The sequence below is a fragment of the Callionymus lyra genome, chromosome 9 (genome assembly GCF_982586985.1).
Source record: "Callionymus lyra chromosome 9, fCalLyr1.hap1.1, whole genome shotgun sequence".
NCBI classification, from domain to species: Eukaryota; Metazoa; Chordata; class Actinopteri; order Syngnathiformes; family Callionymidae; genus Callionymus; species Callionymus lyra.
The window spans coordinates 22,944,824-22,960,212 of NC_141826.1; the positions used below are offsets into that span (position 1 = coordinate 22,944,824).

The 15,389-nt window shown below is 36.0% G+C and overlaps 1 protein-coding gene across 2 annotated transcripts; it reads right to left on the bottom strand.

Moving 5' to 3' along the window:
* Positions 1-126: 126 nt before the first annotated feature.
* ankrd13d (ankyrin repeat domain 13D) lies at positions 127-15,129 on the bottom strand. 2 transcript variants are annotated; one of them, XM_087799539.1, is made up of 17 exons: positions 14,925-15,129; positions 14,582-14,759; positions 14,365-14,500; positions 14,173-14,297; positions 11,997-12,042; positions 10,781-10,924; positions 10,529-10,718; positions 9,184-9,250; positions 8,278-8,359; positions 7,230-7,291; positions 7,039-7,169; positions 6,812-6,969; positions 6,641-6,754; positions 5,403-5,575; positions 4,860-4,939; positions 3,835-4,068; positions 127-636 (listed from the first exon to the last, which is right to left on the bottom strand). In XM_087799539.1, the coding sequence occupies exons 2-17, from the start codon at positions 14,663-14,665 to the stop codon at positions 573-575; spliced, it is 1,890 nt and encodes a 629-aa protein (XP_087655665.1). In that variant the 5' UTR covers positions 14,666-14,759; positions 14,925-15,129; the 3' UTR covers positions 127-572. The 2 variants fall into 2 exon arrangements, with proteins under 2 accessions (XP_087655665.1, XP_087655664.1); XM_087799538.1 differs by having other exon boundaries at positions 14,582-15,129.
* Positions 15,130-15,389: the final 260 nt, after the last annotated feature.

Sequence of the window (15,389 nt, forward strand, 5' to 3'; positions counted from 1 at the left end):
ACAATAATTAAATACTCATAATTTCGATTAATGTGCACAAAAAGTACGACAATGTGAGTCAAAAGCATCATATATAACATGAATTCTCTACTTGGTTCGGGACTGGGACACAGAAATACAAACCAGGGCGATCATGAGTCTTTATTTTCCACACATTAAGGAGCAAATCCAACAGTGCTTCAGTATCTTTAAGTCGTTCCGTAAGGTTTTTTTTTGTTTTCATCAATAATATGGATCATGTTTTAGGTTGACAGTTTCAGGATAATTCATCACTCACCAACGACGGCAAAAACGGTGAAAAATATCCAATAAAAAAGAAGCACAAAACTTCTAAGCTCCAGCGTCAGTGTCGAGAGAATCTTGTTTTTTTTTTCGCTTCCATATCCTTCACGTTGCTCAACTGTCCGTCAAACAAAATCTCACAAGCAGCTTTCATAAAAGAGATAAATAAAACATCTGTAATAACTTAACGGTTTCTCTTTTCAAAAAATAAAAACTGAATAAATAAAGAGGATTGTACCGATGAAACCCTCTCCCGCCCCCTTGTTTTTTTTATTATTATTTTCTTTACATTACTTCTCGGTGAGTGACAGCTGCAGGATCCTCTCCAGCTCTTCCTCTTCCTCCTGACGCTTTCTGCAAGTTGAGTGAGAGTCAAAGTTACAAAAGGCAAGAGGACTTTTATTTACTCTTTGTGATCGATTTAATCTTTGCACTAATGGAAAAAAAATTTGTAAAGAAATGTAGTAAATAATTCATGTCATATGATATACTCAACTCAATGATGGCAACTTGTTTTATTAAAAAATGAATATATATATATACATTTATGAGGTCTATGTTGTTGCAGGGAAGTAAAACTGTAAAAAATCAAAGAAGCTAAGAGCAAGAAAAACATTTCTACTTCATTCAGAATCATGTGAAGCCCTTTTGTGGGTCTTACTGTACATGTTAATTAACATTAGTAACGATTATATTTATATATATAAAATCTATTAACATTTTTGATAGAAACTCAAATAAAGAAAGAAATATATAATAAAACAAATGCTTTTCCAAAAATTTTATGTAATATATTCTATTTCAAATTGTTTTTTCTTAAATCATTTTAATAATTCAATATTTAATAATTAAACAATTTCCATATTAAAAGAGGGGATTTGTTTCCTTTTGAAACAATACGTTAACATTTTTTAAACATTAAAACAATCATTGCATTATTATATTATATATATTATTATATATATTATATATATTATTATTGGAGTCTGTTATTGTAATTCCAAAAATTCAAAATGAAATTGTCTACAGTCAACATTTTGTATCTAATAATATTGTTTTAAATTAAATATAAAAAGCTGGCACGATTATAAAAACATTTGATATTTCTTTTAAAAAGTAAAAGAAAAATTAATTAATTTAGAAAATGTGTTTTTGGATTGACTTAATAATTGAATTAAGAATATCAAACTATGTGTTTAAAACAAATCATGGCAGTAATATCCACTTTTTGTATTAAATAAAATGTATATACATTTAAAAATATTGAATTAAAAAATTTCACATTTTTCAATTATTGGAATTAGAATGTCAAACTCTATGTGAAGGATGATGCATTAATTTTTTTAAATATTCAATCTTTTTAAACTCAGTTATAAACAAAACAAATTTAACCTTGAATACAAAAGGTATTCAAGGTAACATGTATAATAAGAACCTCACCGGTCCATCTAACATGTATAATAAGAACCTCACCGGTCCATCTAACATGTATAATAAGAACCTCACCGGTCCATCTTACATGTATAATAAGAACCTCACCGGTCCATCTAACATGTATAATAAGAACCTCACCGGTCCATCTTACATGTATAATAAGAACCTCACCGGTCCATCTTACATGTATAATAAGAACCTCACCGGTCCATCTTACATGTATAATAAGAACCTCACCGGTCCATCTAACATGTATAATAAGAACCTCACCGGTCCATCTTACATGTATAATAAGAACCTCACCGGTCCATCTAACATGTATAATAAGAACCTCACCGGTCCATCTAACATGTATAATAAGAACCTCACCGGTCCATCTTACATGTATAATAAGAACCTCACCAGTCCATCTAACATGTATAATAAGAACCTCACCGGTCCATCTAACATGTATAATAAGAACCTCACCGGTCCATCTAACATGTATAATAAGAACCTCACCGGTCCATCTAACATGTATAATAAGAACCTCACCGGTCCATCTAACATGTATAATAAGAACCTCACCGGTCCATCTAACATGTATAATAAGAACCTCACCGGTCCATCTAACATGTATAATAAGAACCTCACCGGTCCATCTTACATGTATAATAAGAACCTCACCAGTCCATCTAACATGTATAATAAGAACCTCACCGGTCCATCTAACATGTATAATAAGAACCTCACCGGTCCATCTAACATGTATAATAAGAACCTCACCGGTCCATCTAACATGTATAATAAGAACCTCACCGGTCCATCTAACATGTATAATAAGAACCTCACCGGTCCATCTTACATGTATAATAAGAACCTCACCGGTCCATCTAACATGTATAATAAGAACCTCACCGGTCCATCTTACATGTATAATAAGAACCTCACCGGTCCATCTAACATGTATAATAAGAACCTCACCGGTCCATCTAACATGTATAATAAGAACCTCACCGGTCCATCTAACATGTATAATAAGAACCTCACCGGTCCATCTTACATGTATAATAAGAACCTCACCGGTCCATCTAACATGTATAATAAGAACCTCACCGGTCCATCTTACATGTATAATAAGAACCTCACCGGTCCATCTAACATGTATAATAAGAACCTCACCGGTCCATCTTACATGTATAATAAGAACCTCACTGGTCCATCTTACATGTATAATAAGAACCTCACCGGTCCATCTAACATGTATAATAAGAACCTCACCGGTCCATCTTACATGTATAATAAGAACCTCACCGGTCCATCTTACATGTATAATAAGAACCTCACCGGTCCATCTTACATGTATAATAAGAACCTCACCGGTCCATCTAACATGTATAATAAGAACCTCACCGGTCCATCTTACATGTATAATAAGAACCTCACCGGTCCATCTTACATGTATAATAAGAACCTCACCGGTCCATCTAACATGTATAATAAGAACCTCACCGGTCCATCTAACATGTATAATAAGAACCTCACCGGTCCATCTAACATGTATAATAAGAACCTCACCGGTCCATCTTACATGTATAATAAGAACCTCACCGGTCCATCTTACATGTATAATAAGAACCTCACCGGTCCATCTAACATGTATAATAAGAACCTCACCGGTCCATCTAACATGTATAATAAGAACCTCACCGGTCCATCTTACATGTATAATAAGAACCTCACCGGTCCATCTAACATGTATAATAAGAACCTCACCGGTCCATCTAACATGTATAATAAGAACCTCACCGGTCCATCTAACATGTATAATAAGAACCTCACCGGTCCATCTAACATGTATAATAAGAACCTCACCAGTCCATCTAACATGTATAATAAGAACCCCACCGGTCCATCTAACATGTATAATAAGAACCTCACCGGTCCATCTAACATGTACAATAAGAACCTCACCGGTCCATCTTACATGTATAATAAGAACCTCACCAGTCCATCTAACATGTATAATAAGAACCCCACCGGTCCATCTAACATGTATAATAAGAACCTCACCGGTCCATCTAACATGTATAATAAGAACCTCACCGGTCCATCTAACATGTATAATAAGAACCTCACCGGTCCATCTCCTCGTGCTCCCGACACGACAGCTCCATGGCCATTCTCAGCTGCTCATCGAAGCTGGACGCCGCTCCGAAGATCTCCGGCGAGTGCGAGTCGGCCTCCGGGTCGAAGGCGAGAGGGAAGTTGTCTGCCGGGTCCAGAGGGGAGACGGGCGGCGGCTGGACGGGATCGGAAGCACCGTCTCCTTCTCGACTGCCCAGAGAGAGGGTCAGAGACTCCTGGATCGCCCTGGAATCACAATATTGAACGATTGAATTTAACATTTTAAAATGTGAAACTTTGATTATATATATTTTTTTACATGTATAGTTTGATATTGTAAGGTAAGGTAAGGTAAGGTACAATTTTATTGATCCTCAGGAGGTCTCCTTACAGCATTTTTTCATTGTTATTCAAATTAAAAAAAAGTTTTCTGAAATAAATATTTGTCCATTCATAGCCGTTTAAATTCAAGATAACAATTGGTATAATAATGTCATCAGACCAACAGAGAACCGAGCTACTGGATCCAACTTTCAGCCAATCATGTGACGTACAAACGATCACATGAAGACATAAAAGCGGTTGTGCATCAATGTCGGATAACAAAACAACTGTGTTGTCTATATTTTAAAGTTAATTAATTTAGAAAATATTCTTTTAAAATGTATTAATTCAATTTTATAAAAAATAAGACACTTTTTTTCTGATGGCAATATCATACCAAAATGTTTTTTTTGTTATTTAATTAAAATGAATTAATAAAATGTATTTAAAAAATAATTGTAATTAGAATATTAAAATAAATAAATTCACATTTTTAAGTAAATTATTATTAAGTAAGTATTATTATTAAATTATAAAACTAAATAAAATGTACCTTTCAATACACAAATGACAATATTCAGATTTCTTGCCATCTATTTTATGCAAAACATCATAAACAGTGTCACTCGGAGTTATCATGGTCTATAAAAGTAGTTTTTTAATGGCTAACTTTAATGCAACCGTTTCTCCTCAGACACGTTCAAAGAACTCACCTCTCCAGCTGGGGGTCTTCTTCGTACAGAGGGGACTGAGGCCCCGGACGACTGTTGGTGAGGGCCTCCCAAATAGTCACCTGTTTACAAGTGTGTGATACATGTCAGCAGGAATATACTTCAAACATATAAAGCGTATAGTAAAATCACTCTGGATCCCTGTGATGACTGAGGACGAGAGGATACAGTCGACTCCAGCAGCTTTTAAAGCTGATGTTTGGACATATTTTGGTTTGAAAACAAATGAAAGAAGTTACGACTTCGTCAAGAGTCATGTGGTCTGTAAATACTACAACACCAGAGTCAAGTACTGGACAATACTACACATATATACTTGTAACTACACTATCACTACATCGTATCGTTGACCCTGTATCATGATACATATTGTCGTATTGTATCACCAGATTCTTTCCAATACACACCTCTAATAGCCTCCATGTTAAAAAGCACAATTTCAGTCACGAGTCTGGCGTCTTTCTCACTTCCTGCTCAGAATTATTTTTGCCATTTATTCAAGTTGAGTCAGCAGGACCTGCTCACCTGGTCACTCTCGGTGCCGGCGTCGAGCAGACTCTGCTGGATGGCAAACTGCAGCAGGTTGTCGTCCTCGTCTCTCATCGGCTCGCTGCGTCCTGGACCCAGTGTGGCGTAGTCTGGAGGAGGCTCGAACACCGAGGGGTCCACTTCGCAGTGGAAAGGAGTCGCAGCTTCACCTGAGAACAACAAGCGCAAGGAACCAATTTGACCTTCAGAAAAATAATAATCACAACATTTCAGTTACACTGTTCTGACAATAGGGGGAGCCATAAACAATATTTTCAATCTTACCTATTTCTGCTTTCAATATACATCTATGCAAGTATATCAGTGCCATCAAATTAATGGATTAGATTTTTTTTTTTTTTTAAATATCTAGTTTAAAAAAAGATGTCTGTTAAATATTTTTTATATTTAAAGGTTCAATGTTTTTTTAATTGAATGAAAAAATGCAAAATTTCTTTAAACAGACTCTGCTATTGTTATTTCAATAATTCAAAAAATATTTTTCAAAATGTAATATTTTTTAATTCATAGCCTTTTATATTCAATATACAAGTGCTGGTAAAATACTGCCACCATACAAGACTTATATCGTTTTTTACTTAATCAGATAGTGTGATCATTTTTGTATTGAATTTTAAAGGCTAAAAATGAAAAGTTATAGAATTTAAGAAATTTAGAAAATATAGAATTACATTATTTTTGAATTACAATTTAAAATTCTATGTTCAAAACTAAAGTAATAACTTTTGAAAATATTCAAACTTGTCGACATAATTAAACAAGAAATCAATTCAAAAGTTCAATATACAAATCATTGAATTAAATAATAATTTTAAAAGAAAATCAACTTTTATATATAGAAACCATTGAACACTAGAGTTTTAAAAAATGAAATGGTTAGAAATCAAACAATATTTCAATAAAAAAAATGAAATAACATTTAAAATGTTAAAGTAAACCAACATTAGAATGACATTGATGGACTAGACCTGTTTTTCTCCCTGTGTTTAATTATATTTTCATTCTTTTATTCTGTACTAACAATGAAAAAAGAATCCTATGTTGGCAATAAAGGATTCTGTAGTGATGTGTTGATGAAGCTTCATGAAACAGTGTCATGTTGTTCAGAGGTCAGACACAAAACGCCATCTAGTGGAGGATAATGACACTGTTTCATGAAGCTCCATCAACACATCACTAGGTTTCTGATTCTGATTCTGTGTATTTGTAGTCACCTGGTTCTTCAGGAGTCTCCAGCTTCTGAACCGTCACCGAGCTCACCGGCTCGTCGCAGCCGCACAGGTTGCTGAACGTCACTCTGGCGTTCAGGACGTGAAAAAGAGGAATTTCTGGAAAAAAACATCCGTCAGCAGAGGTTCGCTAGAGAACGAATGACGGCGTCGCACCTATCTTGACCGGGAACCCCGGCGGCAGACGCAGGGTGATGAAGTCCCGCAGCTTGGCGAAGTGGGCGTTGGAGATGGCCATGAGGTCGATGATGGGGGTCACCTGCTCGGCCAGGGACAGCGGGTGAGACTCGCTCAGCCACAGGTTGGCTTTGAACCTGGTGGAGGATTGGAAGACTTTTGTTGAGACAAACTCATCCGGGCGGTCCAGAGGACTTCGCTCGCACCTCTGCACTTTGCTGGTGAGCTCCACGGGTCGCCCGATGTCGCGGCCGTTCAGGTTGAACTCGGGGTCGAAGTACTCTTCGGCCGTGATGGCGGTGGGGTTGTGAGGGCTGGCACACTGAGAGACGTTACTCTGGTGGAGAGGATAGAGCGTGAGCAGCCGGACTCGTACTGATCAGGCAGGACTTGTTACCCCGTTCTGAGCCGTGTGCTGTTCAGCGATGCCGAGGAAGGACTGCAGAGGAGTCTTGGAACCTGCATGAGAAGAGATGAGTCGTTTTTATTATCACACGATCACATGTTATAATGTTTGCACTCGTTACTGTATCTTTAAATATATCTAAATAAACTGCTCTCAGGAAAACTCTTCTAAAAATATTTACACTGTAATAAACCGATGATTTATCTTAGCAGCAGATAAACAGAACTAATCATTTACTTATTTATGGTGTCAGCTCCCATGATGCCTTTCAGCACACTGCTCTATATAGGAATGGCTGATTGGTCGCTACAATACTATATTTAAATTATACGTCTGTGTTGCTATGTCAAAATTGATGGACAGCTGTGATTGGATTGTCAAAAGTGATGGACAGCTGTGATTGGTTTGTCAAAAAGAGATGGACAGCTGTGATTGGTTTGTCAAACGTGATGGACACCTGTGATTGGTTTGTCAAAAAGAGATGGACACCTGTCATTGGTTTGTCAAAAGTGATGGATAGTTGTGATTGGTTTGTCAAAAGTGATGGACAGCTGTGATTGGTTTGTCAAAATTGAAGGACAGCTGTGATTGGTTTGTCAAAAGTGATGGACACCTGTGATTGGTTTGTCAAAAGTGAAGGACAGCTGTGATTGGTTTGTCAAAAGTGAGGGGCAGCTGTGATTGGTTTGTCAAAAGTGATGGACAGCTGTGATTGGTTTGTCAAAAGTGAAGGACAGCTGTGATTGGTTTGTCAAAAGTGAAGGACAGCTGTGATTGGTTTGTCAAAAGTGAAGGGCAGCTGTGATTGGTTTGTCAAAAGTGAAGGACAGCTGTGATTGGTTTGTCAAAAGTGAAGGGCAGCTGTGATTGGTTTGTCAAAAGTGATGGACAGCTGTGAATGGTTTGTCAAAAGTGATGGATAGCTGTGATTGGTTTGTCAAATGGGAGTGACAGCTGTGATTGGTTGGCTGGACGGCAAAGCAGGAGACCTCCATAGGATCAATAAAGTTTATCCATCCATCCATCTTTAAAATTCTACCTTTGCTTCTGGATTTATCCTGATCCGACAGATGTTCTGTTCTGGAGCGAGTCACCAGCTCCACGTTGGTTGCGCTGTAAACCTGAAAATACAAATGAAAGAAAGACTTGAAAATACACGTTTGTTTCATCACAATAGTTCAATACGAGGAACATGTTCTCCATCCACTGCTATTCATCTTGAAGAAAACAAATAAACCATTTTGTCGACTATATGAGCCGAAGAAAGTTACATTTTAATATGAAATGAATGATAATTCTATTTTAAAATTACATTTTTGGAACCCTTACCTAGATATTATCTTAATGATTTATGTGTTTGTCCTCCTTCACCAAACTACGTATTTTCCGGACTATAAGTGGCTCCAGAGAACAAGTCGCTCCAGCCATAAAATGCATAATAAAGAAGGAAAAAACATATATAAGTCGCACTGGAGTATAAGTCGCATTTTTGGGGGAAATTTATTTGATAAAATCCAACACCAAGAACAGACATGTCATCTTGTTGCGGCGCTTCCTCTCCTAAGTCGAAATTATCAACACAGGCCTAGAGCGCCCTCTTGCGGTTTACGTGAAAATAACATGTGAAATGATATACCGGTAATAATGTGTTAATCATTTCACACATAAGTCGCTCCAGAGTATAAGTCGCACCCCCGGACAAACTATGAAAAAAACTGTGACTTATACTCTGGAAATACGGTAATTATTTTAACTATTACCGTATGTCTCTGTATAATCGTTGACATGAATAATCTTTATTCTTCATTTTATCTTAAACACTTTATAGGTCATAATTTCAACTTTCTACTTAGTTTTGTCGCCAGTGGACGACACATGAAATGACTCGACAGGCCGGATTCGTCCAGCCCGTCTGACACATGATCCAGACCCTCCATTACTTTACCTTGGCTTCGTAGCCGCTGACCACCTCGCTCTTCTCCGAGCGCCAGCCCCAGATGCCAGACTTGTTCCTGCGTCAGAAGAATCATCATGAACATCATCTACAGACGCTTTCATTACACAAAGAAAAATGCGGCAGTAAAGACAGAAAACCTGACAATAAATTGACAGTGATTCATCACAAACTTATATAAAGCTTAATATTTAAGAATAGAAGTAGTTGTTTTTATAGATACAAAGTCTTGTCTGTTCGATTAATATTCACTAGTGATGTGTTGACGAGGCCTCATGATACAGCATCACTTGATGTGTCTTAATTGTGAAAAGGCCACATGTAATATTTTGCCGTAGTCTACGAAATTAATTAAAACTCATGAAAACTGGCATCGTTTTTTAAACTGAGGGTGACATCTAGTGGCCTCCCAAAGGTATTACACTGCACTACGATACAGCAATAAACAACTGATGCTGTATCATGAGGCCTCGACAACCCATCACTAGTATTTACTACTTGTAGAAAAATTAAAAATACTTTATGAATACTTATGAATGAATAAGGAATATTGTTTATTTCTGGCATGACAGTTTTAATCATCACATTTCATCGTAATTCACATATTAAAAAGAATGAATGAATATTTTTTATTAATATTTAATATTATATTTAAATAATATTGTTTATTTCTGGCCTGACAGTTTAAATCATCACAATTTATCGTTATGCACATTTTAAAATTAATGAATAATATTTTTTATTATTATTTAATATTCTATTTAATTAATATTGTTAATTTCGGGCACTTATTATTAGTGATAATAAATACTGCTTAAGTTTTAGTGATATGACTGACAACAGCTGTTAAATATGCCGATTTAAAAACATATTTTTATATGAACTTTAGTGTTAATTATTAAGCTTCATTTGGTCTTTGAATGAAAAGCATAATAATAAATTAAAATAATTCACTAGCTTTGGGCAGTGGAGAGAATATATTTCTAAAAATACACAACTTTTCTTTAAGTATTAGACACTATGAAGTCGATACTATTTTGGGTTTGTCCCTGAATGAAAATGTTATTGATCAAATCCATTTATTTTTAACTAAAGAATTGTTTCTATATATATAAGTTAATTAAAATGACGTGTGGTCTTTAACAAAAGCAGAGAAGACAACACAACAAGTTGGTCAACGATTATGAGGTAATTATGGGACAGTTCTACGACATCGTGATCTAAATAACCGCTTATGTTTCCTCTCGTGGTCATGAAACACTTCCACAATTGGTTTTTATTCTCTTCCCTTTCTGTGGTTTGATTCGTCCTTTCGTCCAGAAGCTCCCGCACTGACCTCTCGAAGGCAATGTTGCGAGTGTTAAGGTGTGTGGAGACGATGGGAGACGTGAGTCTCTGTGCTGTGTTCTCCTGGGACGGCTGCATGGCCGCCAGGAGGGAAGGCGCGTCGCGTGGAGACAAGACCAGCGGCTCCGTGTAGACCACCTGCTTCTCGTGATCCACCTCCATCACCACCGCCCCGTCATCTGAGACGCCATCGTCACGCTTAACAACCTGGTTATATTTCTCTCTATCTTCTGCTACGAACCTCCACCCTTGAAGATGTAGCTGCGTCGTCCCTTGAGCCAGGTCATGTGTTCGAAGCCCAGGAGGGTCGTGTCCACGCGTAAACAGGAGCCGCTTTTCCACACGCGGTAGACATCGCTGGGACATACTTTGGACACTAATGGGACTGAAATATGAACAGAAGAAGAAGGAAAAGGAAAACATTAACATGGAGAAGAATTCAATTCAATTACTTTAATGATAAAAATCAAATGATGACTCTATGGAAGTATAATGGTTGAATCTAATAGTTTTTTTATTTAAATATAGATTTTTTTTAGCAATGTCTTGTAATTTTCTTAATAATTTAATTAATTTATATATTGGAAATAATGTGTTTTTATTGAATAATTTAACTCAATAATGTGTAAGTGAAATATTGGATTTTTAATCATTTAATAGTAGAATATTTTGGGGGGAATATATTCAGAATGAACGACCGATGAGTCTTTGAATAAAAATGTTATAAAAAAACACATGTTGTATGTGGCAATGGGACAACAGAGTAGCTAAAACATTGCAGTTTTACTGTTTTTATTGAACAATTGAATTAAATCCTTTCTATATTGAAAGCTTGAATTTGCTTAAAGTAATTGAATTAAAAAAAAATACATAAGAGTTTAATACTGTAAATAATAAAATAATTCTTAAATAAATGTTGTCTTTCTTTCCATTTTTATCTTTTTTTTTTAATTCATAAAGATAATTTAACGAATTTTCAGCCAATCCTGCACATTTCTATATTGTACATTATATTGACTTATAAAATATTACATTTTGAATTTTCTTTTTAATCAGAATTAGAATATCCAACTCTAATCGTAATTGTTTTGTTTTTTTAAATTAAATTATTAAGTAAAAAAAAGATTCACTAAGAATTAAATTCATAAAAAAAACAATGAAAAATCAATGCTAAAAAAAACAAACATTTCAATTAAAGATTTAATAGAGATTTAAGATTCAAAATAAGTTTTCTTTATCAATATATACGACATTATCTGTAAGGTTTGCTTCTGGAAATCATTCTTCATCTTAGTTGTTGGACATAAACAGATCACAACAAGCTGTTTACAAGAACAAGCAAACCCTCTTCTACATGTCAAGACCCTCCTCCCTCCCTCCCTCCCTCCCTCCCTCCCTCCCTTCTTCCTGACTGACAGCTGCAGACGAGGAGCTGTCCAAGTGCTGAACGTACTCACCCCAACTGGTGAACTCCCACTTCATCTCCACGTAGAAGTCTTGTGCCTGTAAGAGCAGAAGTATATTGTTAAACATCTCTGCATCATTGAAGTATATTGTTAAACATCTCTGCATCATTGAAGTATATTGTTAAACATCTCTGCATCATTGAAGTATATTGTTAAACATCTCTGCATCATTGAAGTATATTGTTAAACATCTCTCCATCTTTGAAGTATATTGTTAAACATCTCTCCATCATTGAAGTATAATGTTAAACATCTCTCCATCATTGAAGTATATTGTTAAACATCTCTCCATCATTGAAGTATATTGTTAAACATCTCTCCATCATTGAAGTATATTGTTAAACATCTCTCCATCACTGAAGTATATTGTTAAACATCTCTCCATTATTGAAGTATATTGTTAAACATCTCTCCATCACTGAAGTATATTGTTAAACATCTCTCCATCATTGAAGTATATTGATAAACATCTCTCCATCATTGAAGTATAATGTTAAACATCTCTCCATCATTGAAGTATATTGTTAAACATCTCTCCATCATTGAAGTATAATGTTAAACATCTCTCCATCATTGAAGTATATTGTTAAACATCTCTCCATCATTGAAGTATATTGTTAAACATCTCTCCATCATTGAAGTATATTGTTAAACATCTCTCCATCACTGAAGTATATTGTTAAACATCTCTCCATCATTGAAGTATATTGTTAAACATCTCTCCATCATTGAAGTATATTGTTAAACATCTCTCCATCATTGAAGTATATTGTTAAACATCTCTCCATCATTGAAGTATATTGATAAACATCTCTCCATCATTGAAGTATATTGTTAAACATCTCTCCATCATTGAAGTATAATGTTAAACATCTCTCCATCATTGAAGTATATTGATAAACATCTCTCCATCATTGAAGTATATTGTTAAACATCTCTCCATCATTGAAGTATATTGTTAAACATCTCTCCATTATTGAAGTATATTGTTAAACATCTCTCCATCACTGAAGTATATTGTTAAACATCTCTCCATCATTGAAGTATATTGATAAACATCTCTCCATCATTGAAGTATATTGTTAAACATCTCTCCATCATTGAAGTATAATGTTAAACATCTCTCCATCATTGAAGTATATTGTTAAACATCTCTCCATCATTGAAGTATATTGTTAAACATCTCTCCATCATTGAAGTATATTGTTAAACATCTCTCCATCACTGAAGTATATTGTTAAACATCTCTCCATCATTGAAGTATATTGTTAAACATCTCTCCATCACTGAAGTATATTGTTAAACATCTCTCCATCATTGAAGTATATTGTTAAACATCTCTCCATCATTGAAGTATATTGTTAAACATCTCTCCATCACTGAAGTATATTGTTAAACATCTCTCCATCATTGAAGTATATTGTTAAACATCTCTCCATCACTGAAGTATAATGTTAAACATCTCTCCATCATTGAAGTATAATGTTAAACATCTCTCCATCATTGAAGTATATTGTTAAACATCTCTCCATCATTGAAGTATATTGTTAAACATCTCTCCATCATTGAAGTATATTGTTAAACATCTCTCCATCATTGAAGTATATTGTTAAACATCTCTCCATCATTGAAGTATATTGTTAAACATCTCTCCATCACTGAAGTATATTGTTAAACATCTCTCCATCACTGAAGTATATTGTTAAACATCTCTCCATCATTGAAGTATATTGTTAAACATCTCTCCATCATTGAAGTATATTGTTAAACATCTCTCCATCATTGAAGTATATTGTTAAACATCTCTCCATCATTGAAGTATATTGTTAAACATCTCTGCATCATTGAAGTATATTGTTAAACATCTCTCCATCATTGAAGTATATTGTTAAACATCTCTCCATCATTGAAGTATATTGTTAAACATCTCTCCATCATTGAAGTATATCGTTAAACATCTCTCCATCATTGAAGTATATTGTTTAACAATATACTTCAGTGATAGAGAGATGTTTAACATCTCTCCATCATTGAAGTATATTGTTAAACATCTCTCCATCATCTCCACACTTCATCTTGTTGTTCAGTCAAATAAAAGTGTGAGAAAACGTTGTTCAAATATTTGCCGTTGATGCGTCACTTTTTGCTACACAAACACTGACTTTACCTGTCTAAGTTTGCTCAGCAGCTCCGGGATCCCCGCCAGCCTCTCCGTGGCTCTTTTGAAGTCCCTGTACTGGAGCACTAGCTGGACCAGCTCGGGGTCTCCAGTGCTCACCGCCTCCTGCAGAACTGAGACCCCCATCATGGTGAACATCTTCAAGTAAATGAAATGGTTGAACAAACCACTGGTACTCACTGGTCCAGCCCAGGGCGTTGGAGTGCGTTGGGTCGGCCGTGTACCTCAGCAGCACACGGCTGGACTCCAGGTGACCCAGACACACGGCCAGTTCCAGCGGGGTCCGACCTCGGGGGTCCAGGCGCTCCACGTCCTGCTGCAGGGGGAACAACACAAACGCATCATCACTGCAGGGCTCCCCCCAAAAAAATAACTTAACCCCCAGATCTTCACTCACATCTGGCTTCTGAAGCTCCCTGTCCAGCTCCAGAAACTGGTTGTTCCACACCAGGTGGTGCAGAGGAAAGGATTCTTGAGCCATTTTTGAAACCGAGGATCGTTGCTCTCGCTGCGGTGACGCCTTCAGAGATGCTCGGGGAAACAGCTGGTTAGCTCGCTAGCTCGCCCTCTCCAAACTGCGGGGGAAAATAACGCTAAACTTGAGGGAAATCTCGGCAAAAACGAATTACCCGGTCGCCGAGAAACTAGTGTCTTTTTCAAAGTTAGTAGCTTGAGTTGTCGCGACGAATTTAACCCTTTTTAATGTGATATTAATACGCGCTCTTGCTAGCGATGCTAACCTAAGCTAACTGGCTAATAACATAGTTAGCTTCTCTCCTCCGCCGCTTCTCTCCATCCGCAGAACAACTTCTTCCGTCCGAGAGAAGGTGTGTTCACTCCATCATCTTCATCTTCTCGATGGAGGAGAAGAAACAAGTGTTTTTAGTGTGTGTTGGTGACGGAGTTTAACCGCCCGCTGTTGCCGCAAACATCCCCGAGATGCACATCCAGGTCAGCCGGGTGTGAGTGACAGCTGCTCCCGAAGAATAACAGAAATACTTTTAAATTAAAAAATGTTTTTTTTATTACATTAGTGGATATTATTAGTTTTTTATAATTGTGGTTTTGTTTTTTCTTAATTTAAAAACTTTGAGTTAATATGATGACGTTTTTAAATGGTTGCATAATTTTAAAGGAAATTTAGGAAAGTAATTGAATAAAAAGAAACAAATATATGCAACAGCAGAGGAAAATAAACAATCTTG

What these genes read in the sequence shown, in the direction of transcription:
- ankrd13d (XM_087799539.1), bottom strand. Translation starts at nt 14,665, where the DNA reads ATGGCTCAAGAATCCTTTCCTCTGCACCACCTGGTGTGGAACAACCAG. An exon ending in CGCAACATTGCCTTCGAGAG is followed by an intron (nt 9,251 to 10,528) that starts GTCAGTGCGGGA and finishes CTTCTGACGCAG; the next exon opens with GAACAAGTCTGGCATCTGGG. An exon ending in CCGGCACCGAGAGTGACCAG is followed by an intron (nt 4,940 to 5,402) that starts GTGAGCAGGTCC and finishes ACTTGTAAACAG; the next exon opens with GTGACTATTTGGGAGGCCCT.